Genomic DNA, 25,496 nt, shown 5'->3' on the forward strand with positions numbered 1-25,496 from the left:
CGTAGAACTTCCGGGTTTATTTATTGACACGCCCACGTTTTTCGAAATAAAAGACCAAGCCACTCAGTGTAAAATTTTTGTCTTAAGTCTGTCAAAATTCTAAGAATGACGTCATTTTACTCTTATTCCTAGACTTAAGAATAAGTGTGATTCATAAAGGTTCCTAAGTGTTAAGATTAGGTCTCAGCTACTAAATTATTTAAGAGCTGAAGAGGTCTCCTAATGAGTGACATGGAGGAGAGAGGAGGAGGCCACGCACTTTTCAACGAAAATATGATGTATTGGGGTTAATCAAATAATAAAAGTTTGATCATTAAGGTATTCTTTTTGTAAGAAATTTTGTAGCAATGAAATGAAAGTAATAATTACATTGTTGTCGACTGGAAAAAAGCAGCAGTGCACCAGTGATGACTTGAGCTCGTCAGTCCACAGTAAGCAGGGTCTTAATAGCACTATTGTGGCACTGACCACATCAAATACAGTAATGGCTAAAAGTGATGTGTTCTGTACAATTTGGCATGTTTCATTGTGTTATCACAAATAAACAATTGACTCCAAGCACAACTACACAATACGCGTACAAAATCTTTTACACATTTTTAATACTATTTGAATAAAGGGTGAGTCTGTCAATTTTCCTTGGCCTCACTTTTGGCCACTACTGTATGGCAGTTCATTGACTTTCCAATTGATCTTCGAATCTCGCAGCAAAATAAAGCCACTTTCATGAGTATTTCGGGCTTTCCTGAGTTGTTGGATCCATTGATGGAACTCATGTTTGCATAATTGCTCCAACTGTAAATGAGGAGACACACATCAATAGAAAAGGATTCCACAGCATAAATACTAATTTGTGATAATTTTGCACAATGCAAAGCATTTTTTTATATATATATATATATAAATTTAAATATTAAAGCTTCAGTGTCTTAATTAAATGATTTTATTATAATTAGATTAAATGATTGGTGTGATGCTGCAGTGACCTCACCCTTGCAGGCTCACTATTGGCTTATTCAGTGGTTGAGGGCGGCCATTTTGGGTTGACATCACTGTAGTCCTTAGTTCACAGCACTTAAGTGCCACTTCAGTCAGCACTTAAGAATCAGTACTGAAAGTTGCTTTTTAGCTTCTTTATAAAAGTCTCCTACTCTTAGAGAAGTCCTACTTTTTACTAAGAAGTTTTATACATACGGGTCCTGATCTTTTCACTTCAATAAAAGTTCTGGGGCCGTATGTATAAAGCCACTCAGAGTAAAATTTTAGTCTCAAGTCTGTCAAAATTCTAAGAATGACGTCATTTTACTTTTATTCCTAGACTTAAGAATAAGTGTGATTCATAAAGGTTCCTAAGTGTCAAGACTAGGTCTCAGCTCCTAAATTATTTAAGAGAGCTGAAGAGGTCTCTTAACCTAGTTAGGAGTAACAAGATGGCAGCAGAGTGGAGGAGGCCACGCACTTTTCAATGAAAATATGATGTATTGGAGTTACAGTAAATGATGACGGAGTTGATTTTATAGCAATGAAATGAAAGGAAAGTAATAATTACATTGTTGCTGACTGGAAAAAAGCAGCAGTACACCCAGTGATGACTTGAGCTTATCATTCCACAGTAAGCAGGGTCTTAATAGCACTATTGTGGCACTGACCACATCAAATACAGTAGTGGCTAAAAGTGATGTGCAGAGTTTTTTATTGTTTTTTTATGACCCTACAAGTTTGCTTAAACCATCAAAATATAAGGAAAATAAAACTTAGTGAAGATATTTATCTGACAAAATTATTTCAAGTCAAGTCACTTTTTACAGTACAGATTGTTTCAAAGCAGCTTTACAGTGATAACAGGAAAATAATGCAACAAAGTTAGTTTGGGCTGTACAGCAGCTCTAGAAGAAAATAGTGTCATTGTGCAGCTTAAGTTATAGTTCAATGATGATTCATTTCCATTGTAAAAGATCATTAGTTATCTATTTAGTTCATTATACAGCCGCTCTGAGAAAACAGTGATGTCATTGTTCCACTCAGTTCAGTTCAGACAATGGTGTCAATCCAGGCAGATCAATAATATTGTTGAAAAAAGGGCAAACTACAGCTACAGGTTTTGTTTTTGTTTTAAACTAAAAAGCTCACAGGAGAAGAAAAACATCATACATTGTCTGCAACATAGTCAGTTATTAATATTTCATTGTCCTCTCTTGTTCATTTGTTTGACAGCCTTGGCTTAAAATGATGTCTGTACAGTTTGACATGTTTCATTGTGTTATCACAAATAAACAATTGACTCCAAGCACAACTACACAATACGCGTACAAAATCTTTAACACGTTTTTACTATTTGAATAAAGGGTGAGTCTGTCAATTTTCCTTGGCCTCACTTTTGGCCAATACTATATGGCAGTTCTTTGACTTTCCAATTGATCTTCAAATCTCGCAGTAAAATAAAGCCACTTTATTGAGTATTTCGGGCTTTCCTGAGTTGTTGGATCCATTGATGGAACTCATGTTTGCATAATTGCTCCAACTGTAAATGAGGAGACAGGCATCAATAGAAAAGGGTTTCCACAGCATAAATACTAATTTGTGATAATTTTGCACAATGCACTGCAAAGCATTTTTAAAAATAAATTTAAATATTAAAGCTTCAGTGTCTTAATTAAATTATTTTATTATAATTAGATTAAATGATTGGTGTCATGCTGCAGTGACCTCATCCTTGCAGGCTCACTATTGGCTGATTCAGTGGTTGAGGGCGGCCATTTTGGGTTGACATCATTGTAGTCCTTAGTTCACAGCACTTAAGTCCCACTTCAGTCAGCACTTAAGAATCAGTACTGAAAGTTGCTTTTTAGCTTCTTTATAAAAGTCTCCTACCCTTAGAAAAGTCCTACTCTTTACTAAGTATTTTCTGACACTTAAGTCAAAGCTTAAGACTATTCTTAAGAGCATTTCTTAGAAGTTTTATACATACGGGCCCTGAACTTTTGCTTATTCATCTTTATTTGGGTTGTTTTGTTATATATGATGTTTTAACATATAAAGATAAACCTACTAAAAATTACATAAGTATTTTAGTCCAGTGATGCATAAAAACATATTTCGCCACATTTTGTAATCTGTGCCGTTTATGGTTTCTTTGTATATTTCAGAGTTGTATTTTGTGAAGTGTCTGCTTGGCCAAATAGCGGAAAAGGATTTGTTGTTCTGTTTTTGCAGAGGTACAGAAATCGCTTCCAGCACAACATTTGCTCTAGGTGGCTCCACTCGGGATATCTACAACCAACCAAAAGGCTACACAAATAGGTCTCAATATATGTGTGTAATAATGTACAGTTCAGATGACCAATTGTATCCAAATGTTTAAGAAGAGTCATTTGAGAAGGACGAAACAAGATAAATGCGCTATATAAATAAAACGTAGTATTATTATTATTATAAATGTATAAAAGAGAAAAAAACATACTAACTAAAAAATACAAGCATTGCACGGAACAAAAACAAAAAATATATATACACTTCTAATTCTAAAACCATTATTTTCTTCATGTGCAAAGCAAAACAAAGAGTATTTGTATTTAAATAAACTAATATAAATATATCAATATTCTGCAGATATCCTTCAGTTTATGCATGTATTAAGGTACTCTAATATAATAAATCAATTCAATGTCAATAAAAAGACATTTTGTGTTTATTGATTTTAATGTACATAATGTAAATTATTTTACAGGTTCTGTGATTCAAAAATAAAATATTAAATTAGAGTAAACAGACAGACTTCTTTCACTTATTTGTACAGGTAGGTTAAATGAAAACTAAACATGGTGCTCAAGACAATAAAGGATTGGCAACAGATCAACATACAGTAAGGCGCAAGGGAGAAAAAACACAAATAACAGAAAGCAAGACAGAGCAGGTAATTCAACCATAGCAGCTTCTCAGTAACAAATGCCCCTTAGTTCCACCGTTCAAATATTAAATAAAAAACCTTACTTCATATACTTAAATTATTCTTCAAAATTACCTTTCATCAGGCGTTTGATCCCAAATAATAAAAACTAGTAAAAACAAATAAAGGCTCTTTCCTCGCCATTATGACATAACACATGATTGGCCCTCGGTCGTTTAGTCTGTAACTGACTGGTTCCTGGTTTTCGAGCTCCGTCAGTAGGTACGGCGTGTGGTGTAGTCCAGTACCATGCTAGCGGCTCCCAGCAGGGCAGGATCCTCCAGCTCAGATATCATGATCTTGGTCCCCTGTGCCGAGAGCAGAGCGCGCTTACTGATGACCTGACGAACTGGATTCTCATAATGCTCTGCCAGGACACCAGACAGGATCACAAGAGACGGGTTGATCATGTGCAGGATGTTCACAATGCCCAAACCCAGGGCAGTACCCGCTGTCAGGGAAGAGAAGAGAGAATATTAGCGCTTTTCTTCACCACAGGCCTGCCCGAGAATAATGCATGTACTCGGATGCATGCCTACCGGTGTGAAGTACGCTCTCAGCTTTGGAGTTGCCGAGGCGAGCCGCGTTGATCAGATGAATAGCATTCACTTGTTCTTTGTTATTCACAGTCATTCCCTCCACCAACAGCAAGTCCTCTGTCATCAAATGTGAAAGAAACATGAGTCACGTTTTACTTGGAAATGCATTTGTTGTGTACAACTCTTGTATTAAATCAGGTTCAGTGTTTATTAGTTTTAGGAAGCAACTTTGAAACTTATTAACTAGAAATTAAAAGAAAACGTATATCATATTATATCATATCATATCATATCTAGGCCTGTATCATGTATCATATCATATCATATCATATATCATATCATATCATCATAGGTTATCATAGAACAGGGATTTGTGCTGTTGTTGAGCAAATTCATTCAAATACAAATCTCATAAATTATTTTAATAAATATATTCAGTAACACTTTACAATAAGGTTTGTTAAAATTAACTAAGATTAATAAAGTATTTTTCATTGTTAGTTCAACATTTACAAAGACATTATACATATATACAATTATATAATATTAATAATATAAAATCAAAATGTATCTGTTAAAAATATTTAATTGAACTGAGCCAACACGGACTAGAAATGAACATTTCAACAAACAAAGCATTAAGACTAATAAATACTGTAACAAATGTATTGCTCATTGATAGTTAAAAGTTATTTAATGCATTAAGTGGACCTTTTTATAAAATGTTGTTAACAAATTTAAATAAAGTGTCACTAAATTAAACAGACTTCAAACAACCGTTTTCATTATTTTGTTGAGACTACTGTCAGTCACGCTATGAAAAACTACAACAGGTGTTTCTACTTTTACTCCAGCATGCGGTGCGATTCCTCTCTCAAATCAGGGTCGGTCAGTTTTTGTTTTTAAAGAATGAATAGATAAAGGCTTTTGTATTTCAAAGCAGAAATACAACAGCAACATTTTTGAGTGGGTTGATGTTAAGCTTTGGTATGGTAAAAATGATTATCTGGAAACGTGGAAAACAATAGTGAGGGATTTCACCACAGTTAACTGTGACGTTATACTAACCAGTTTAGCTGTTCACTGCCAACTGAAAAGGAAAAACTGTGACAGAGAGGGCGAGGCTGATAAGCCTACTTTAGCGCAACTCTTGGTGTGTGGGTGTGTGTGCGTGCGTGCGTCTGGTCGTCTCACCGTCATGGAGTCTCTTGGCTTCTCTCTGCAGGGCGAGACCAGATGAGTAGGCTTCAATGCAGCCGTGGCTGCCACACATGCACTCGGGTCCTTCTAGAGAGACCACGATGTGTCCCAGCTCAGCCGCGCAAAATGTGCTGCCATGGATCAGTTCATTATGCTGGATTATACCACCTCCAATTCCTGTACATATAAACACAAGGCAAAGGTATATACAGGCAGAATTACAGCAGTCAAACATAAGGAACAATTATATCAGCGTCAGTCTTCAATTACGCAGGTACACTGCATTAGATACATGTGATCAAACAGGAAGCTGGAACCTCTAATTCTCATTTACTGAACACTATGGAAGCTTGTTTCCACCCACAATAAAACATTTTTAAAAAAATGAATCTCGCAATTCTGACCTGTTTTCTCAGAATTGCGAGATCAATTACGAGAAATAAAGTCAGTCTTTCCCTCAGAATTGGACTTTATATCTCACAATTCTGACTTTATTACTCGCAATTGCGACTTTACAATCATGCAATTCTGAGAAAAAAAAAATCTGAATTGTGACAAAAAGTTACAATTACCTTTTTTATTTTTTATTCTGTGGCGGAAACAAGCTTCCATACAACACACACCTGTATCACTTAGAGAGAAAACCATAATTTCACAATGTTTTCTGGTTCATTCTCAGAAAACTATATAATTAGTGTGCCATGTTTGTTCCCCTGACTTACTATAGATAATATTAACAGCAAAGCAGTCCCAATATTTAACATATTTGACTGTTTAGTGTACAATGCAAAATAACGGTTCAGAAGTCTTTTATAAAAGTTCATAACTCTGTTATGAGATAAATCTAAGTGATCAATCAGGAAAAAAATAACTATAAATTATACACTCCTGCTCAAAACATTAGGGTCAGTAAGATTTTTAAATGTTTTTGAAAGAAGTCTCACCAAGGCTGCAATTATTTAATCAAAAATATAGCAAAATAGTAATATAATTCAATATATTTTAAAATGTTGTGATGGCAAGGCTTTATTTTGATGTTTTGTAACCTGATCAACCTATGCAAAGTGCAACCCCCCCCAGCCTAGCAACTAGCAGCAGTAAAGGACATAAGAAAGGGAACAAACCGGTTCCAGTGATAATGGTGACAAAGTTCTCTACGCCTTTCCCATGGCCAAACTTCTTTTCAGCGAGGGCTGCGCAGTTGCCATCATTATCGACCCACACGGGCAGATGAAGGGCGCTAGAGAGAGGTGTACGGATATCCACCGAACTCCACTCGTTTATTAGCTTGGTGGAGTGGAGGACCACCCCATCTTGTGGGTTCACACGTCCTCCTGTGCTCACACCTGAAAGAAATGCCAAAATTGGACAATTAATGATTGAGTGAGTAAATGTATGGACAATATAGAAGGAGACATGGGGGGAAAAAAAACGCAGACATACCGACACCCAGGATTCTGCAGTTGAGGTGAACGGCGTCAACCATGGCCTGTTTGCACATGGTCAGAATCAGCTCTATCCTCTCCTCAAACGTCTTAGGATTCAACTGGGTATACTTCTTAACCACTTTACCCTGAAACACAAGCATGCATTTACAAGATAAGTATATATATATATATATATATATATATATATATATATATATATATATATATATATATATATATATATATATATATAAATTATACAGTAAATTACTTATTAATTACCATTCATTTCTTACCCCAACCATGTTCCGTAAGATAAACTACTGTTTCAAAATTGGGAAAACTTTTTTTACTATTATTCAGCAAGGATGCATGAAATTGATCAAAAGTGACAGTAAAGACATTTGTTACAAAATATTTCTATTTCAAATAAATGTGTTTCTTTTGAACTTTCTGAAAGTACTTTTGAAATTTATCAAAGGATCCTGACATTTTTTTATTGCAGTTTTCACAAAAATATTAAGCAGCACAATTGATCATAATGATAATGAGAAGAAAAGTTTCTAAAAAATAATAAATGTTTCCTGACCTGCTGAAAATTCAACTTTGCATCGCAGGAAAACATTACATTTTAAAATGTATTTAAATAGAAAACGGTTATTTTTTAATTGTAATAATATTGAATATTGTCTGTATTTTTTATTTTAAAAAATGCTGCCTTAGTAAGAAAAAGAGACACTTCCAAAAACATTTAAAAACTTTACAGACCCCAAACTTTTGAACAGCAATTTTGTACATGCAAATTAAAGAGCATTTCAATAATCTCTCTTTGCGACATATTTTTGCTTTTTTATTGTTGATTTGATCATTCGTGAGTTGGTACCTCTCCATCACTGACTGCAAGTATGGACCCTGTGATTGTTATACACCTTAAAACAATAAATTGAAAGTCAAATTGAAGCATTCAAGGAATATAAATGGAACTTACTTTATAGACTGCATGAGCATCATGATTATGTTTATGTTAAGAAATAACAAATGAATATATTTCAGCCAATACGATTAATCGGATGATATTTGGCCATTTTGAGATTTTTAAAGTCACCATGAAATCAAAAACGGACTATTCTTATTTTTTCATGTAATATTGCAGTATTTATTATAAATAATTGATCCGTGCATATGTCCTTTTATTATTGTTATATCATGTCATGTGTCACCATAATCTTTAATAAAAATAACTTCCCCTCCCTCTTGCAGCGACATTTCTTCTATTCTCTGATGACGTGTTTACTGGCGTGTGGGCGGGACAACCTGTCACTCGCATGACATCACAGCAATAGCAAACCACAAGCATCCAATCAATTCCTGATGGACAAAATCAAGACTCATCCTACATTTTTTCTTCTTCAAGAAGCCATGTCAAATCAGTCTAAAATAAGTGTGCATTTAAATTCAGCAATGCTTCACCGTGGCCAAATATTAAATTAAACTAATTACATAGTTTAACGGTGTGTCCCTCAATCCCCAGAAAACTTGTTCTGTACCATTCACACACACAGAAAGAGCTGATTACACAACCCTTCAGATCAAACCAGCCATTGTTTGTTTTACAGTCAGAGTTCTGTGTGTCATGTGAATGAAATATTGACGTAATTTCTGCATATCCATAAAAAACGTTTGGGCAAACACACACATCCTGTCATAAGCAGGCACAACTGTGTTGAGTACGTGTACAGCACGTCCCACACCCTGTATTTTATGACCTCACACTTAATGACGTTAAAGACATGTCCTAAAGATAAATTAGATCTCAACATCTGATTCCAGAGGTGCGCTCTGCATACCTTCATACTGACGATGCCGACACGCAGGTTGGTTCCCCCCAGGTCAACAGCAAGGGCACTCTGTGTCTCCAGAATGTGGTCAATATCTTGAGAAATACACTCCTTCACCAGAGGGAAACAGAACTTCTTTTGTAGTGGCTCAGACAGGTCAATGGCCTGAAGGAACTTCAAGATGCGCTGGACTGCATTTCCATCACCATAGATCTTGGAGCTAGAGGACAGAGCAAGAACACACAGGACATGTTGAGAGTGTGAAGCTGTATCCCAATGACGCACTATTCACCTATACACTATGTATTTATGCACAATGTATGCAACTGTTTAGTGTATGAACTTTATAAGTTTATTTTGTCATTCAAAAGTCTGATTGGCTAATCCCCCTCCTCTATGTAATTAAAGCTGTGAGTTGAGTTCATGACATGTACAATATTCCAGACATCATTTTTTCGGTTAATTAAGTGCATCATCCGGGTATTGCTCACACTATTTGTATTTATACTACAAAATGCCATAGAATAGTGCAGTGGCTGATACGCAATGTATTGACAATTTATTATACAGTATATACACAATTAACTTTCATTTTAGTTATCTAAAAATGGACAAATATGAGTGGATTTATCAGACTATATGAAATGAGATTTAATGATTTTTATAACTACATTCAAGTGTGATTTTAATCAGCTTGTTTAGTGTTTAATAGATCAAGACACACTTAGACTAGTGTTGTTCTTGTTAACTAAACTATTAAATATTGCTGAAATAAATAAAGAAGCTGGAATAAAAATGTAATAAATATTAGATGGAAAACCTTGACTTGTCTTGGCAACAAACTGACATAAAATAAGTGAAGTTAAAGTTTCAACAAAAAAAATTCAGAAACTGAAAATATTAAAATGAACAAACTCAAAATATGAATAAATACTAATACTAATATTTTTGATTATTTTCAAGAACTGCATTACAATCATGGTATTTGATGCTAGCATATTTGATGCATGCAAATAAAAGAGCTCATTACCAGGGGTAGCGTTTCCCAAACTGCAACTCCAGAGCATGGTAGATTTTATTATGCGTGTCTGCGTCTCGCACATGTAGAACATTTTCCCCTATTTCCAAAATATCATGAATTGGTAAAACTGGTCCATCAAGGCAAATACTAAATACTAAATACTAAAATACTAAACACTCAATTAAACAAAAAGCAGTCTGGGCTTGTTTAGAGAATAAACATTATTCAAGGATCCAAATTAAAAACTATAAACAGAACAGTAAACTGGTGATAATATCCTGCCATAATGCCTTCAGTAAGCCATATTCGTATCTAATCTCACCTGTTTCTCGACCTGTCTGACGAGTACCCAGGTTAATGACAGGTGTCCCGAAAGCTCCGGCCTCACGAACTCCACAGCTGCTGTTCCCAATCATGCAGCCGGCGTGTGCTATCAGCTGGATGAACTGATCGAACGGAACATGCTTTACCGCACGGAATTTCGGATGCTGCTCGATTCCCTTCCGCCTCATCACACGGACCATCTCCTTACTGCCTACATGAGACAAACGCAGGGCACTATGGCATTAATGGGTGGAATTCTCCTACGCTTCTTTATTCTGGGAGTTCATTCAGGGAAGTTAATGGCAAGTTAATTCTAAGACTGATTCACATCAAGTCAAGAGGTTTTTATTGTCATTTGCCTCCTTAATGCAGAGGAATAAACAAACTGATAAAATCTGAATTGGAGTTTTTTTAAACGATTCATCAGTACAGCCTCACGAGAGTCACAATTTCATAGAAAGGTGTATATTTCGTCACACAGTCACTGTCTCATCACATTCAATTCAGACTATATATATATATATATATATATATATATATTATTTTGTGTTATTGTTAAATAAAATTGAAATAATAATTAATTTAAATGAAGCTGAAATAAAATAAAATACAGTATAAATATTAGATTAAAAACAAAATGTAAAAAAAGTAAATAAAAATGCAGTTTAAGTTCAAGTACTACAACTGAAATAAAGTTCATTAGAAATATAAAAATTGACAAAAAAAAACAATTTCAAACACGCATAATAGAATTACTAAAACTTAAATCAAAATTGAAAACACAAAAAGCTACTTTAGAATGAATAATAAATACTATAATAATAATAATAATAATATATAATTAATACTAAATTAACATATTTATATTGTGTTTTCAGTTTTTGCAGAATTTCTTCTTTGAAGTTAAAGGAAAAATAACTAATGGCACACTATGTCACTATACAATTACATTAAATTCACACCACAATTATTATATTATATTATATTATTATATATTATATTATATTATATACTGAATTCCAAGTTTTTTTGTTGAAGTTACAGCAAAAACAACTATATTCTGACCATTACCTTATAATTACTCATACTATGATATCAAATTTTGGTCATACCACCTTTCCTCAGTGGCAGGGCCATTTTATTGTTTAGACTTTTATTGTTTCTGTAAACAGACTGGAGTTATATTACAATGGACAAAAAAAGCACCTCTGTTTTGACTGTTGCCTCCAGTTGTGTCTACTTGTCATTAACACCAAACTCAAAACCATGGCTGTTTTGTCTGTTTCTAGATCCCTTGAAAGTTATCTTAGACTGCTGACAAAGCCACTGAGGGTCACAATAAGCCTTTCAATCTGACAGAAACCATAGCCGTATATGGGGCAAAAAATGTGTGTATAATCTTCTGAAGCACAAAAAGTGTGAAGGGTCAGAGAAAAAGAAAAACAGAAAATGAGAGAAACAGCTGACCTGCGTCAATATTCGGGAAAAGAATGAGAGTTTTCTTGTTGAAGGAGATGATAGCGTCCAGCATTAACTCGTAGATCTTAATGGAGTTCTTGATGTCTGTGGTAACAGGATGCTGCAGGGCCACAATATAGTCCTGGTCCTTCACCTCATCCCCTGTTTAAGAAAGAACCACACATGCATAAATGATAGTATCATTTTAACCAAACTTCAAAGTAGTTATCATTTTGCGCTATTTAACTCTTTGGATTGCATAGGCTTCATTGCTTAACGCTACTATTATCTCATCCCATTCATTTACATACCAATCCAAGACTTGATGATATCAGCATAATCGTCTCGTTTGTGGGCGGAGAGCAGCTTGTCGTATGACGGGCAGCCAGCCAATAAGATATGAGAGTGGTCTTCGCACATGGAGATGAGGTGTCTCTCGGCTGAGCGGGTGCAGACGGCGTGGTAGTGTGCCAGTTTGGAGATGGCATGACGAATTGAATCATCAATGGTTCCGCTCACTTCTCCACCTTCAAGGTGTAATATGCGAATGTTCATGAGAGACGCTGCCGTCGCCAAGGCCAGCGCGTCAAAACGGTCGCCGTGAACGAGCAGAATGTCAGGGGCGAGACGCTGGAGCACGTCGGGAAGCTTCACGAGCGCGAGACCCACGGACTCCACCATGGCAGCTTCGTCCTCACCACGAACAATGGTGTGCAATTTAGAGCCGATATCAAACTCATCCTGCTCAATCATACGGAACGTGTTTCTGGGAAAGAGAAAGACAAAAAGAATCATTAAATATGACTTAGTGCTGCAAATAACGATTATTTTAATAGCTGATTAATCTATCGATTATTTCTTCGATTAATCGGATGGGAAATTCATTATTATTAACAAATAAATACATTTGAATAAATGATTTACTAAATTGTTATTCCACATCCTGCACAGTGAGGTCTGTGAAGTTTAGCAAAGACTCACTTGCTGTCAGGACAGGCTTTGACAGATGCATATTTTAAATACTCGCAGCCAGGGTTGACATTAGCATCCGCCAAACCCGCCCAATACATTTTTCAATTGTAGTCTTTTAAAAGGGCATCTGAAATAACAAACTAAGTGCAATGTAGTGTTGTCAAAATATCGATTTTCAATACATATCGATACTGAAATATCTAAAATGCTTCCAATACAAATTTTTTGCAGAATACACAATACCAGCTGCGTATTGTAAACACTTATGTAATCACAGTCAGTTATGTTTTAAGTGAACGTAAACAGTTGAGAAAGAAAACGCATGAGTAACAGTATAATGGATCTGTGCGTCAGGTTTTAAAGGTCCCGTTCTTCGTGATCCCATGTTTCAAACTTTAGTTAGTGTGTAATGTTGCTGTTAGAGCATAAATAATATCTGTAAAATTATAAAGCTCAAAGTTCAATGCCAAGCGAGATATTTTATTTAACAGAAGTCGCCTACATCGAACGGCCCGTTTGGACTACATCCCTCTACTTCCTTCTTTAATGACGTCAGTATAACAGTTTTTTGACTAACCTCCGCCCACAGGAATGCTCCCTCAACTCTACCGAAATTCGTTTATGTACTTGCGCACTTCTTATAACTTACTGTGTTTACTCAGCTCTTACGGTGATTTTCTGAAGTAAAACTGACGCTTCATCTTTTGTGTGATGTACAATAAACTTTATTAAACTCATCAGTATATGTTTGATCATCATTCAGACAGCAGACTTGTAGGCTATTAATAAATAATGGATACATACAAGCAGATGACAAATACGTTATAATAACCATAATTAAACTACTAAACTATACCTGTTCCATCTCTATACAGCACTCTGACTCTGTAGGCATTATTGTCCGACTCGAAATGAACACCGTTACTGAGAGTTTCTGATATTATCATCATTCCGTGAGATGAAATTGTCCTGAGAGACTGAGCGTGAGCTCATGAAGCTCCGCCCCCTGGGCCGTGCAGCAGCTGCTTATTTGCATTTAAAGGGCACACACTAAAACAGCAAGTTTTTCTGTGCCCCAAAAAATGACAATTTAAACATGCTGTAAAAAATGATCTGTTGGGTATTTTGAGCTGAAACTTCACATACACACTCTGGGGAGGGACATCAGAGACTTATTTTACATCTTGTGAAAAGGGGCATAATACGGGACCTTTAAAGTGACAGCAGCCTAATATACCCGCTGCCCAATTACGAGATAATATTAAAAATATCTATATGGCGATGTCAAATTGTGGCCAGTGGACATGCTGAGTGGCTAGTAACTTTAGAAAACCACAGTGGCTGGTGAGCAAAAAGAGGTTAAGTCCTAATCACAGGACATTCTCAGGACAATCATAACTTTTACAGATACGGATACATAGTAAAATGTAAGTTATGTGCTGTGGAAAACAATTTTGAAAACTTTTAATATTATGCATTCCCATGTTTAGGACAACTTGGGTTCTACACTTTTCCCACAGCAGCTCACTTTACATCGTCCGCTGTTTGTCCACTGAAATGCATTATTCACTGCTGAAATGTGGTTGGACTGGCGGAGGTTTTCTGCGCATAGTGGCAGATGCAATTAATTGAAGATAAAATTTGTTGTCGATTTTTTTCATGATCGATTATTATTGATTTTTGAGTAGATTGGTTGGTTGCAGCCCTAATCTGCATCAAAGAGCAATACCGTTTTAAAAGCTGTTAGAAATAAAAGATCAATCACAATTCAGTATGGAAATAAATGCAAAAAAGAAGATCAATTGGGTTTCAGACAGTGTACAAATATTACAAGACACCATCGCTGTATGTTACAATTCTGTATGTTCGAATGGTGAACATTTTAAGAATGCAAGTCCATTTTCAATAAGTAATCATATTTTTCAAGTATGTAGTACCAAAGACTGAAATGATGTAGAAAAAATGTGCTTGGTAAGAAACAGCTTGTTTTCCATTTTCTTTGAAATAGAATAATAAAGGTAATGTCAAGTTTTTTATTACCCAAGGAGGAGTAAAGGCTGGTTTGGCTTCATTGATAAAAGACAAGGGTTTCTAGCCACCATGAGCAGCCCACTGTGAGAGCCAAACTCCCACCGTCAAGAGCTACATTCCAACATTTCCATGGCAACAGTGAGAAATAGTGCTGATTCATGTTTTGAAGCTCTCATGCCCGGGGTAGGGTTGCACCAGCCATTCGAACATTCTTAAATTGGAACATAAAGTCCACACTTATGTGGCTTAGTAACTACTAGCTAGTATGTTGTAACTAACTCTGTACTTTATTTGGTTGCACCATTTAGCTAGTAGGTCGTAAACTCTCCGTAAAGTAATGCGTAGTTGCATAATATGATGTTTACCCTCAATATTCCAATAGCAGTTAACATAAGTTGTGTTAAAATGCCGTGATCTTAAGTTTATCCTTCATTCTAACTTCTTTTGCCTCACGTAACTAACAGTAAAGATAAGTTTCCATTAAATATGATACTACTCAATTATGAATAATACAATAGGTGCTTTTATATGTAAATAACATTCAGAACCTGTATTTGAAACTAAATTAATGGATAAATAAATAAATACGGATACAAAAAACATAAGAAATTGCATTTATTGATTATGACTGATTTTCTTGGAAATGTGAAAAAGTGAGTGTAAATGTCAGCATTATCATATATGTCTAAAGTCAAGTGAAATCGATTAATTGCATCTAACACAAAAGTTTTTGTTTACATAATGTGTATATATATATATATATATATATATATATATATATATATATATATTTGTATGTCAGTGGCTGTGTGCGTAAAACCATAAATTAAACCATATCCTTACCAGATGGGCCGGATCGGCACAGAGAGTTTGAGAGTTTGAGTTTGAGTTGAGCAATGAGAACGGTTTGGACCAACAGTGGAAAAGCGGCTATTGTTTCAACTGTTTTTGTCCATACGATGAACACCTAAACGACCAAAACAACACTGGACCCCAACGACTTTCAATGCATGGACAAAATTACTTTTGTGGTGTTCCACGGAAGAAAGGAAAGCATTTTAGGTTTAAAATGACAAAACCAATTTATCGGTTTAGTTTTATAAATACAAATTTATAACTACAAATTTAGTTATGTTTGACGACCCCTCTGATATCTACTTTCCCTTCAACAATTTAATGTAGATTAGTCAAACAGATGATGTGACTTATGTTCAGCAGCCTTACCCGTAATCATCAATGAGATGTGAACCCAGCACCACCACCTCCAGGTCAAAGATTTCAGGTTGAGACTTGATGCCGAACATGATGGGGGCGAGTTTAGAGTAGTCCGCTCTGTTACAGGTGGCCACGCACACCCGTAGTCGTTGCTTCAACCCCTTCTCCGATCGCTCCATCTTCTCCTGTGCTCGCTGGGTATTCAGATAATAAAGCTCCTAAATGAGGAACATGATTACAAATATATATGGTATTTGAGAAAGCAAAAAGAATAATGAATATGCGAATTTTGTCACGGCTAAATACACTTTATTGCTTTACAAAAACGTAAGAAAATCATTATTAAAAAAAACAATGATTTATTTAGCAAATTCACTAAGCGCCATCCTTCCACTAGAAGATATAGTCCCTGACATGTAGGCTAAACTAAAGTTATATAAATATTTCAGCACAGCTTGAACCCTGTATTGATCAAAATCGATCTGTTTATGCACTACCGTTCAAAAGTTTGGGGTCAGTAACATTTTATTAAGGAATTAATACTCTTATTCAGCGAGGCTGCAATACATTGATCAAAAGTGACAGTAAAGATTACATCTTTACATTATAGAGATGTATTAATGTTATAAAAGATTTCAGATAGATTTCAAATAGGCTAAATGCTATTCTTTCAAAGAACTTTCTTAGTTCTATTCATAAAAGAATCCTGAAACAAATCACGGTTTCCAAAATTATATTAAGCAGCACAATGGTTTTCATCATTGGTATAATAAGAAATGGTTATTTAGAATGATTTCTGAAGGATCATGACACTGAAGACTGGAGTAATGATGCATCACGGGAATACATTTAATTTTTAAATATATTAAAATAGAAAACTGTTATTTTGTTATAATATTTTACAATATTACTGTTTTTATTGTATTTTTACCAAATAAATGCAGCCTTGGTGAGTACAAGTAACTTTTTTCAAAAACAGACAAATAACTAATCCCCATAAACTTTTGAATGACAGTGTGTTTCAATAAAAGAGAAAACAGAATGAAAACAGAACTGTAGTAAATCAGAGCAAGCCTTTCATGCCAGGTTGCCAAACTGAGAAGGATCATACTTACATGAGTATTCCTGACCTGAACACTCTGAGGCATGAAAACAGAATAAGGAAAGAAAAGAAGTATATTTTGCTACGTCACTTCATAGAGGAATATAAAACTTACTAAAGCGACCTTCCTGAATAATGACTTCAATCCTTTACTTTCTTTACTCTAAACGCCCTTTCTATGCCAGAGGACACCTTCAAACGCTTGTTTCTGTATTTGGACATTGACCATTTTAACAGTTCAAATCTGGTTTATAGGCAAAAGGCAAACACAACTGGAAAGTAGAAGGAGCGAAGTACATGGAATAAAGGCGCTATCATTTTGAGAGTTAAAGTCCCACTGCATTTTGATCAAATTACCAAACCAGGAAAAGTCAGCTTATTGAACCTTTAGACAAAATATAAAAAGAAAATTAAATAAATTAAAAAATGTTTGCCAATATGTTTTATGTTGTGTGTCAGATACATCAGGCTTTAATGCCCATTTAGGATGATATAGGAAAACATGGAAAACTAACACATCCGTTTTATTCAGAAGCCCAAAAAAGAAGAAAATCTGATCATGTAAACTTTATAGCTTATTTTATTAATATATATACACACACATATATTATGTAAACACAAACTTTTATGTTCGCTACGATTCACTGATTTGACAGCTCTTTATCTCCCAATAATATAAGATGAGATGATATTTAAAATGCTTAGTTTTATGATCAAAGCTCTGTAGTTTTTATTGTGGGGGCAAAACCTCTATAGAAGTCATGTAGTAGAACAGGTTTTTCAGCAAATTTTTTGATCATCTTGATAATTTAGAGGCCTTAGAAATTCATTTATCAAACATGAATCTGTAGGCTTTATGAGGTTAAAGCATATAACATGCAATGGATTGCATTGAAATAAAATGTAGACCCTTGAGAATCAAGAAAGGGATATGAATTTAATTTTTAGTCATGATTTAGTCAAAATTACATCATGCAGCAAGAATATAATTTTAATGTCAAAGCAAATAGTTGTGTTTAAGATGAGCATATCGTCATAATATGATTTCCTACAGCATTATTTGTTGTTAGAAGAGAGATATTTAGAGGCGTTTAACCAAACTCAAAAGAAAACTATCCCAAACACAGAGGAATACCACAAGGGTGTGTCTTGGAGCAAATGCAAATATGTTAAATTTCGTTGACTACCACTGTCACAAAGCCAAAGGCGACTGGAAAATAAGGTCATGTCAAGCGTAAATTGTCAGAACTAAATGCCAAACCAGTTCCACCAGAGAACTAAATGCCAAACCAGTTCCACCAGAGAACTGAATGCTTAAAGCGTTAAAGTGTTCTAAACCTGATGTTACTGACATTCTTCAAAACATCGTTTGTGTTCAGCAGAAGAAAGACATTCAAACAGGTTTGGCATATCACGTGAATCTGAGAAATGTACTTACTGTTCAATTGTAACACTTGACATGTCACTGAGACTTAATCAAAAGCTAGAGATTCAAACTCAAACTGGATCAAAGGAACACATGAATGGAAATTGTTTTTAATTAAATGAAAGAATGAACAAACATTTGAACATGAACAAAAAATTTAAAACGTTTGAGGTCAGTTAAGATTTGTTGGGTCACGACTTCAGATTAGGGTCCAATTTCTCACTATTACCTATGGCTTTTGCCTCAATAAACTCCTAATTACTGCTTATTAATAGTTATTAAGGTAGTTGTTAAGTTTAGGTATTGGGTAGAGGGATGTAGAATATGGTCATGCAGAATAAGGCATTACTATGTGCTTTATAAGTACTAATAAACAGCCTAATATCCTGGTAATATACATGCTATATACATGCACTATTGGCAACTTAATAGTGAGAATAAGTTCTGTTCTGGGCAAGAACTCCCATGAACTAGCATGGATGAGAGCAGGGAGAGCAGAAATACTTACTCCCGTGGTATGACATGAACAAGGTCTCAGACAGTACAGTATCTGTGCTCTATTAAAAGCAGTCAATAGAACATCTTCAGGGCCAACTCCCACACGTCCAACAAAAATTAAGTTACAACGGCATATGGCATAGTTTAAGGCAGTGCCTTGTGGGAAATCATCACTTCATCACAGTTGTCCTACATAGGGCACTGCTCATCTGTGCTCACCAACCAACCCCTGAGTTTCTGTTGTATTCTCTACATAAAAATAAAAAACAGAAGTCATTCTGACTAAGTGTCCACATCAAGACCTCAAATCCACCATGTTTCCAGCTCACACACTCATCATCCCTGCTAAAAGCCATCACAAGACTCTAGCTGCACCCTAATCATTACAAACGGGGGAGGGAGGGAGGGAGGGAGGGAGGGATGGAAGGAGGCAGAAGGAATGAGGAAAAGCAAATGACAAAATGGCATCTGACTCACGTGTGGGTTTCTAGCATGTCCCGGCATCATAGTGTGTGCAGTGTTTTCTTTCTGTGCCCTTCTGAATTAAACAGAACCCCTCTCTAGCTGCTCTCCCTCTATTCAGTGTCTCTGACAGCCATTAAAGCAAAAAGGAGGAGGACAGCGGCCCGCTGCATGCTTCACACAAAGCAGCAAGGGAAGGAACAACCCAGGGGGCGGAGTCAGAACAGCTCCTGCACACCAATTGGCTGCCTAGGAGAGAGGCACACACCGTCTTGGGTGTCTCCGCCCCTGCATCCTCTTCCAGTCCAGAAAGGAGTTTTTCAAGAGTTCAAAAGCAGGGAGGAGAGGAAGAAAAACACATACGCTCAACAGTTACCAAGCATTTGTACACAGAACTCACCCTGCCAGATCTTACTGCCTTATTTCCATGTGCACAATCACATCCTTTTTACATTCGATCACATAACTGCAATTCCGACAACACATTTTCAATATTAAATGCCTTCACAATTCTGGTAAAATTACAGATTCTGTAGCTAAATGGCAATTTTTTTTTTTTTACCTTGAAACTGGTTTTCAACTGGTTTTTCTAACCAGAAAAAGAGATATTTTTTGTAAAAAAAAAAAATATTTAATCAAATAATTGAAAATAGAAAATTGGAATAAATTATTATATTAAAATATACAGTGTCAGACATTACAAATAAAAACTGGAACTTTGGGGCATATTTTTGAAGTCTGGAAATATTAATATTTATTTATTTATTTTTTATATTTATTCATTATAATGTCTTTGGAAAATAAACAATATTCAACATTCTATCAAAACTATGCTGATACGCAATGACAAACGATTAATGAAAACAAACATGTTTGGATATTTTCAAATGATAGCCATTTTAATTTATTTGTTCATTAAATTATTCTTTTCATTGAATAACTTTACAATCAAGCAATTTAACATCAACCACATGACAATAAATGGCACGAATTTTATGGGTGTTTTTTCAATGGTAATTAATTATAATAATCATGTTAATAAATGTATAGTTTATTAATATAATGCATGTATAGTATGTTTTACATTAATAATATTATTTATTATACTAGCTGACAAAACTATATATAACGACATTGAAAAACTTTTTGCATTTTTTTTTTTTATTATAGCCAATTTAATTTAAGTGTTTATCATAAATTACTCTTTTCTCTGAATTTCTGAGTTACTCTGCAGTGAAACAATCCAACATCAACAACACAAAATAAATCCTTTAGCTCAAGCTGTGTTTGACGTGACTCTTTCATTGTGCTCTTTAAAAGAGCCACGTCCTCATAACCGGTGACCTCCACAGTGAGAGTGACGAAGCAAGTACAGTTGCCTCTGTATGGGATTGACAGTGTCTGCATTCTCTTCAGCCACGCGTGTCTCTTTTCATTTGTAAGGGTGTGTTGTGTGCTGAGAGAGCATTAAACTTTGGTGTGGCGGACAAGGATCCGTTTGTTTGGATTTCAACTGTTTCATCACGAATTCTATGATCTACATCAAGAAGGAACTATGTCACTGTTAACAGACATAACACCTTAGGTGTGAAGAAATTTATCGGCTATAAGGAAGCTCTTAAAGGGGTATTCCACCCATAGGAACATTGTTTTTTATTTAAAGTGGGTCATATATGTAGTCGAAATGTAAAATAAATTTTGAATTTGGTGCCTTCGTGACCAAGGAAAGACAAAAAATAACTTCAGGACGCATTTGTATGAAAGACAACAACTCCCACAATGCACCACATTGCACAGCTCCGCAAGCCACTCCCACTAATCCAGAACAGCGCATATCTGCATATAAGAGAAATCACTCTTCCGTCTACAAGGCTAGCTACCACCAGAGCTTGAAATTCATTTCACACAAAATGTCTAGTTAGTTGGCGAACTCATTAGTGCATTACTCCTCGTTTTTATTTCTTTCGAAAAGGTGAATTATTGCATGGTACCGGGATGTTCAGTCAGAACATATGCGGTGCGAAACTAGGATAGTTCACAACACAAACGTCCATGTCCTCGTCTGATTCAGAGATTTCGTCCAGGTGAAATTGTCATTGTTGGAATTCTTTGCCGCAGACGGACTCAATCTCTGTTCGTAGCGGTTCGTAGTTGCATAGTGAGATCACCGGCGCCACCAGTCCGCACTAACTCGAGCCAGTCCGGGCTCCTCGTCCGCGGCAGGCAGGTCTTCTGCCTCGGCTGCTCTTCGCTATAATGCGGCTTGTAAAGGTAGCCACAAACACCTGATTCAAGCATCAGACTTCCGAAATCCTCTTCTTCTATATCATATTGAGCACTCTCCTCCGCTATTGTCATAACTTTACATCTGTCTCCACAGCGCCTGTTAGCTTAGCTTCAAACAAGATGGAGGATATTGCTTTCAGTTTTAGAGAGTAAAGTCACTGATCTGTAATAGGTCTGTAGCGTGAGCGGGTCCCGCCCCTGGGAAAGATTGGAGAGATGAGGAACTAGTGCTTGTAGTCTCAACAGAAATCCCCCCCTCCGACAATCATCCTCCGTCATTGTGGGAGGAAGTGTGAGAGGTAAATAACGGATTTCTCCCGTCTCAGGGGAAAATGAGAGAGTGTTGCACGACCATTCAATAGTATGACTGGGTTTCTAACAATGCAAAGCTTAGTGCAAATGGGTGGAGTGTTCCTTTAAGACATAGCCTATCTACATGCACTTTTCTTTCTTTTTTTGTTGTTGACTTTGACTGAATATTGATCTTAAATGGTGCCATAACAACATCAGTGTTCCTTTTTTGGATTTAGCAAGTTGAGCTACTGTGTTTCCTATGAATGTGAGTCTCAAATACACCCAGTCTTGAAAAGGCTAAGTGAAGAAGAGATGTACAGAGACCAGGGGTGGACTGGTCATCGGGCAGACTGGGCACTTTCCCGGTGGACACACACACACACACACATATGAGATGTGTTTGTAAACCATGTTTTCCGCCAAAATAAAAACTCGATGCAAAATAAAAGATATCATGCGTTTATCTTTTTCAAGGATAGAAATTAGTACAAAACTAATTATGAAAGTTTATTTTATTTTTCACTTTCAGTGCATTTGTTTTACAATATATGGCTATTACTGTCATGGGATTAATATTATAACTATTATTATGTAGTAGTGTGATGTAGACAGACACTATATCACAACTAAAAGAGTTTTGAGTTTTTCTTTGTTCAATTTGCACACTGAATATGGGTCGGAGCTCTTAATTTTGAACTCTAAAAGAGCACCAGATTGATGAATTTAACATTAAAAAGCACAACATTTTTATATATAAATATTGCTATGCCAATGCAGCTTATAGCTTGTTTTAGGATTCATCAGTATAGTTCAATTGTATTTTACAATTAGTAGTTATTTAATCTGTTAACTTTTACTAATTCCTCCTCACTCATTACATGGCATTAGTGATTTAAGGAATAGGAGTTGGTATACATATTCAAGGGCGTGCAAAAGATCAGTTGTGTTCATGACCATATGTAGTGGGCCAGTCTGGCCCTGAGAGAGACACGCTTGCAAAGTGCAGATCGAGTGTTTCAACCGGAGGTGAGAGACAAGCCAAAACATACAGATACAGCTACTGCACGCAGTCTGTTCTGGAGGCTGCATCACTAATAGTGGGATAATTCACAATAATACAAACATTAACAAGCATCTGAAACTGAGGCACATCTTTGTCAGATGAGACTAACCCTGTCAAAACAAAGGGAAATGGTGCCATCTACTGGAAGAATAAGAGACTAGCACAGGACCAGAGCCCACCTGATCACGATAGAACAGGTGTGCCCAAAACTCTTCCTGGAGATCTCTCGCTCTCTCTCATTAAAGGAGAACTTGTCAATTTTAACATTGAGCTCATTTTTTTGTAAATTTGGAGTGCTGTCAGTACAGAGAACAATGACAAAAATCGGTGTTGCCTACACTGTGTTACACTCTTAACATCCTTGATGTGTCATTACAAGTGCCCAGCCATGTGAGTGATTCCTTTAGAGTGAACACGGTGAATCTGACTGCAGTAGATGTGAAAGATATGAATAAAAATGTAGTTAATTCGGCCAGCGCTCATACCTGTATTTCTTTCCTGTTTTCGGTCGAAGTCCACAGTAGTCAGTTGTTGAGTTCTCCACTGTTGCTTAGTTACCTATGATCATGCGCGTGAACTCGGCAATTGACTACTGTGGACTTCGACCGAAAACAGGAAATAAATACAGGTATGTGCGCTGGCCGAATTAACTTCATTTTTATTCATATCTTTCACATCTACTGCAGTCAGATTCACCGTGTTCACTCTGAAGGAATCATCTGTGCACTTGTAATGACACATCAAGGATGTTAAGAGGCTAAAAGCAGGTTTAAAACTTGCCCCATTGAAGTCAACAGGGTGCAAATTTTAAAAAGAGGATAACACAGTGTAGGCAACACCGATTTTTGTCGTTGTTCTCTGTACTGACAGCACTCCAAATTTACAAAAAAATGAGCTCAATGTTAAAATTGACCGGAGTTCTCCTTTAACCATTTCAGTCGTATCCGACTCTTAGGGATTCCATGGCCATCTCTCGCCATACCTGAGAGACTGTCCATGAATTTTCTTAGCAAAGATTTTTCTGAGCTTGCCACTTTGCCAGGTCTTTCCCCAACTCTTCCCATTACATGGCTTGGGACTCACACATGCATAAACACACTCACACCTTCAGTTCCTGAAGATCTAACTTCCAGCAAAATTGAACTCCAACCCTGATCAAACACAACTGAACCAGCTAATTCAGATCTTCAAAGACAGGTGTGTTGAATCAGGTTTGGAATCCGAAACCTGCAAGTAGGGTTGATCTCCACAAACAGGATTGGGCACCCCTGCAATAAACAATAGAACTGGATGAAGTGATCATGTGCAGTATGATAATCCGGTTCCCCTACCAGAAAGCATCTTTAGCTTTTAGCCGATTAGTCTACTATATTGATATAGTCTATCTATCTATTTATCACATAGACCGTACATTATATATACATAACATTTGCTTTTTCCTCATACCTTACCAAGACACCGTGTTTTTCCACATGATATTGTCAATGTAACATACACATCAGCATATAAAAACAATGGGTAAAGAAAAGAGAAAAAGTATATTGATTTGGGTACTTATTTTAAGTTAAACTCAATTAAAGGAGTCCACATATGATATCTGCAAAAGTTCTCTAATAATAATTTATAAGAACTGTATATTTCTATCCAGCGACAGATCACAGTGAAGGTAACGTGGCGAAAAGTTTCGTGTGTTCTCACACACACACACTACTGCCAAGGAATGCTAGCAAGCTATTTTAGCACTGCACATTATTACTTACGTTTGACACGATTATCTGTAGTACATTCCCTTGCGTGATAACAGGCGTTTATGGAATCGGATATCCCAAATACTGATATACTTGATCAATCATTAACATAGCCGGATTAAACAGCTAACCGACGATAAGCAATGGTGAGAATTCTTTCTCTGTTTCTATTGCAACTTAGAGTCAGTCACAGCTCACTGCTGCCACCCACTGACAGGTGTCTCGGTTCATTTCATCAAAACAAAAATACTGTACATTAAAATAATTTATATTAAATTTATATTATAATTGAATATTAATATTGCCTTGATTTTTTATTTTTTTGGTAAAAATATTTTTGATAAATATTTGTAAACTTGAAATATTTTTTAAATATGATCAAAATCATTAGTGCAATCAATAACAAATCTCTTCTCTGATTTTCTTTCTATGACATAAACATGGATATAACATTAAAAACAAACTTTCCTTACTAAAACACATTCATAGCGGATGGAGTTGATCAAATGGGCCAGGCAATTTAAATCTCAGCACTTCTGAGCATATAGTTATTCTCATCCAAGCTTGATTTGCTTTGTCCACCTTAATAAACTCACTCAGGAAAAATATAGGATACATAGCTATATGGAATTTTAATTTACCTTTA

At 35.9% G+C, this 25,496-nt stretch overlaps 1 protein-coding gene across 7 annotated transcripts; it reads right to left on the reverse strand.

Annotated features, from left to right (window-relative positions):
* Positions 1–3,664: 3,664 nt before the first annotated feature.
* gne (glucosamine (UDP-N-acetyl)-2-epimerase/N-acetylmannosamine kinase) lies at positions 3,665–25,035 on the reverse strand. 7 transcript variants are annotated; one of them, XM_084090848.1, is made up of 13 exons: positions 24,863–25,008; positions 17,087–17,110; positions 15,981–16,189; positions 12,065–12,519; positions 11,763–11,915; positions 10,294–10,506; positions 9,981–10,068; positions 8,960–9,170; positions 7,129–7,258; positions 6,810–7,031; positions 5,680–5,862; positions 4,486–4,602; positions 3,665–4,397 (listed from the first exon to the last, which is right to left on the reverse strand). In XM_084090848.1, the coding sequence occupies exons 3-13, from the start codon at positions 16,148–16,150 to the stop codon at positions 4,162–4,164; spliced, it is 2,178 nt and encodes a 725-aa protein (XP_083946974.1). In that variant the 5' UTR covers positions 16,151–16,189; positions 17,087–17,110; positions 24,863–25,008; the 3' UTR covers positions 3,665–4,161. The 7 variants fall into 7 exon arrangements, with proteins under 7 accessions (XP_083946974.1, XP_083946969.1, XP_083946975.1 ...); XM_084090843.1 differs by lacking the exon at positions 24,863–25,008 and adding an exon at positions 19,475–19,644; XM_084090849.1 differs by lacking the exon at positions 17,087–17,110 and having other exon boundaries at positions 15,981–16,165; positions 24,863–25,035.
* Positions 25,036–25,496: the final 461 nt, after the last annotated feature.

Source organism: Abramis brama, assembly GCF_963993115.1.
Source record: "Abramis brama genome assembly, chromosome: 2".
NCBI classification, from domain to species: Eukaryota; Metazoa; Chordata; class Actinopteri; order Cypriniformes; family Leuciscidae; genus Abramis; species Abramis brama.

Bases quoted from the DNA above. Each gene is read 5' to 3' on its own strand.
- gne (XM_084090843.1), bottom strand. From the start codon at position 19,504: ATGATGCCGGGACATGCTAGAAACCCACAC. The intron at 16,190-17,086 runs GTAAGTATGATC...TTCCTCATTTAG, and splicing joins TTCAGGTCAGGAATACTCAT to GAGCTTTATTATCTGAATAC. The intron at 7,259-8,959 runs GTATGCAGAGCG...CTTGTGTTTCAG, and splicing joins TCGGCATCGTCAGTATGAAG to GGTAAAGTGGTTAAGAAGTA.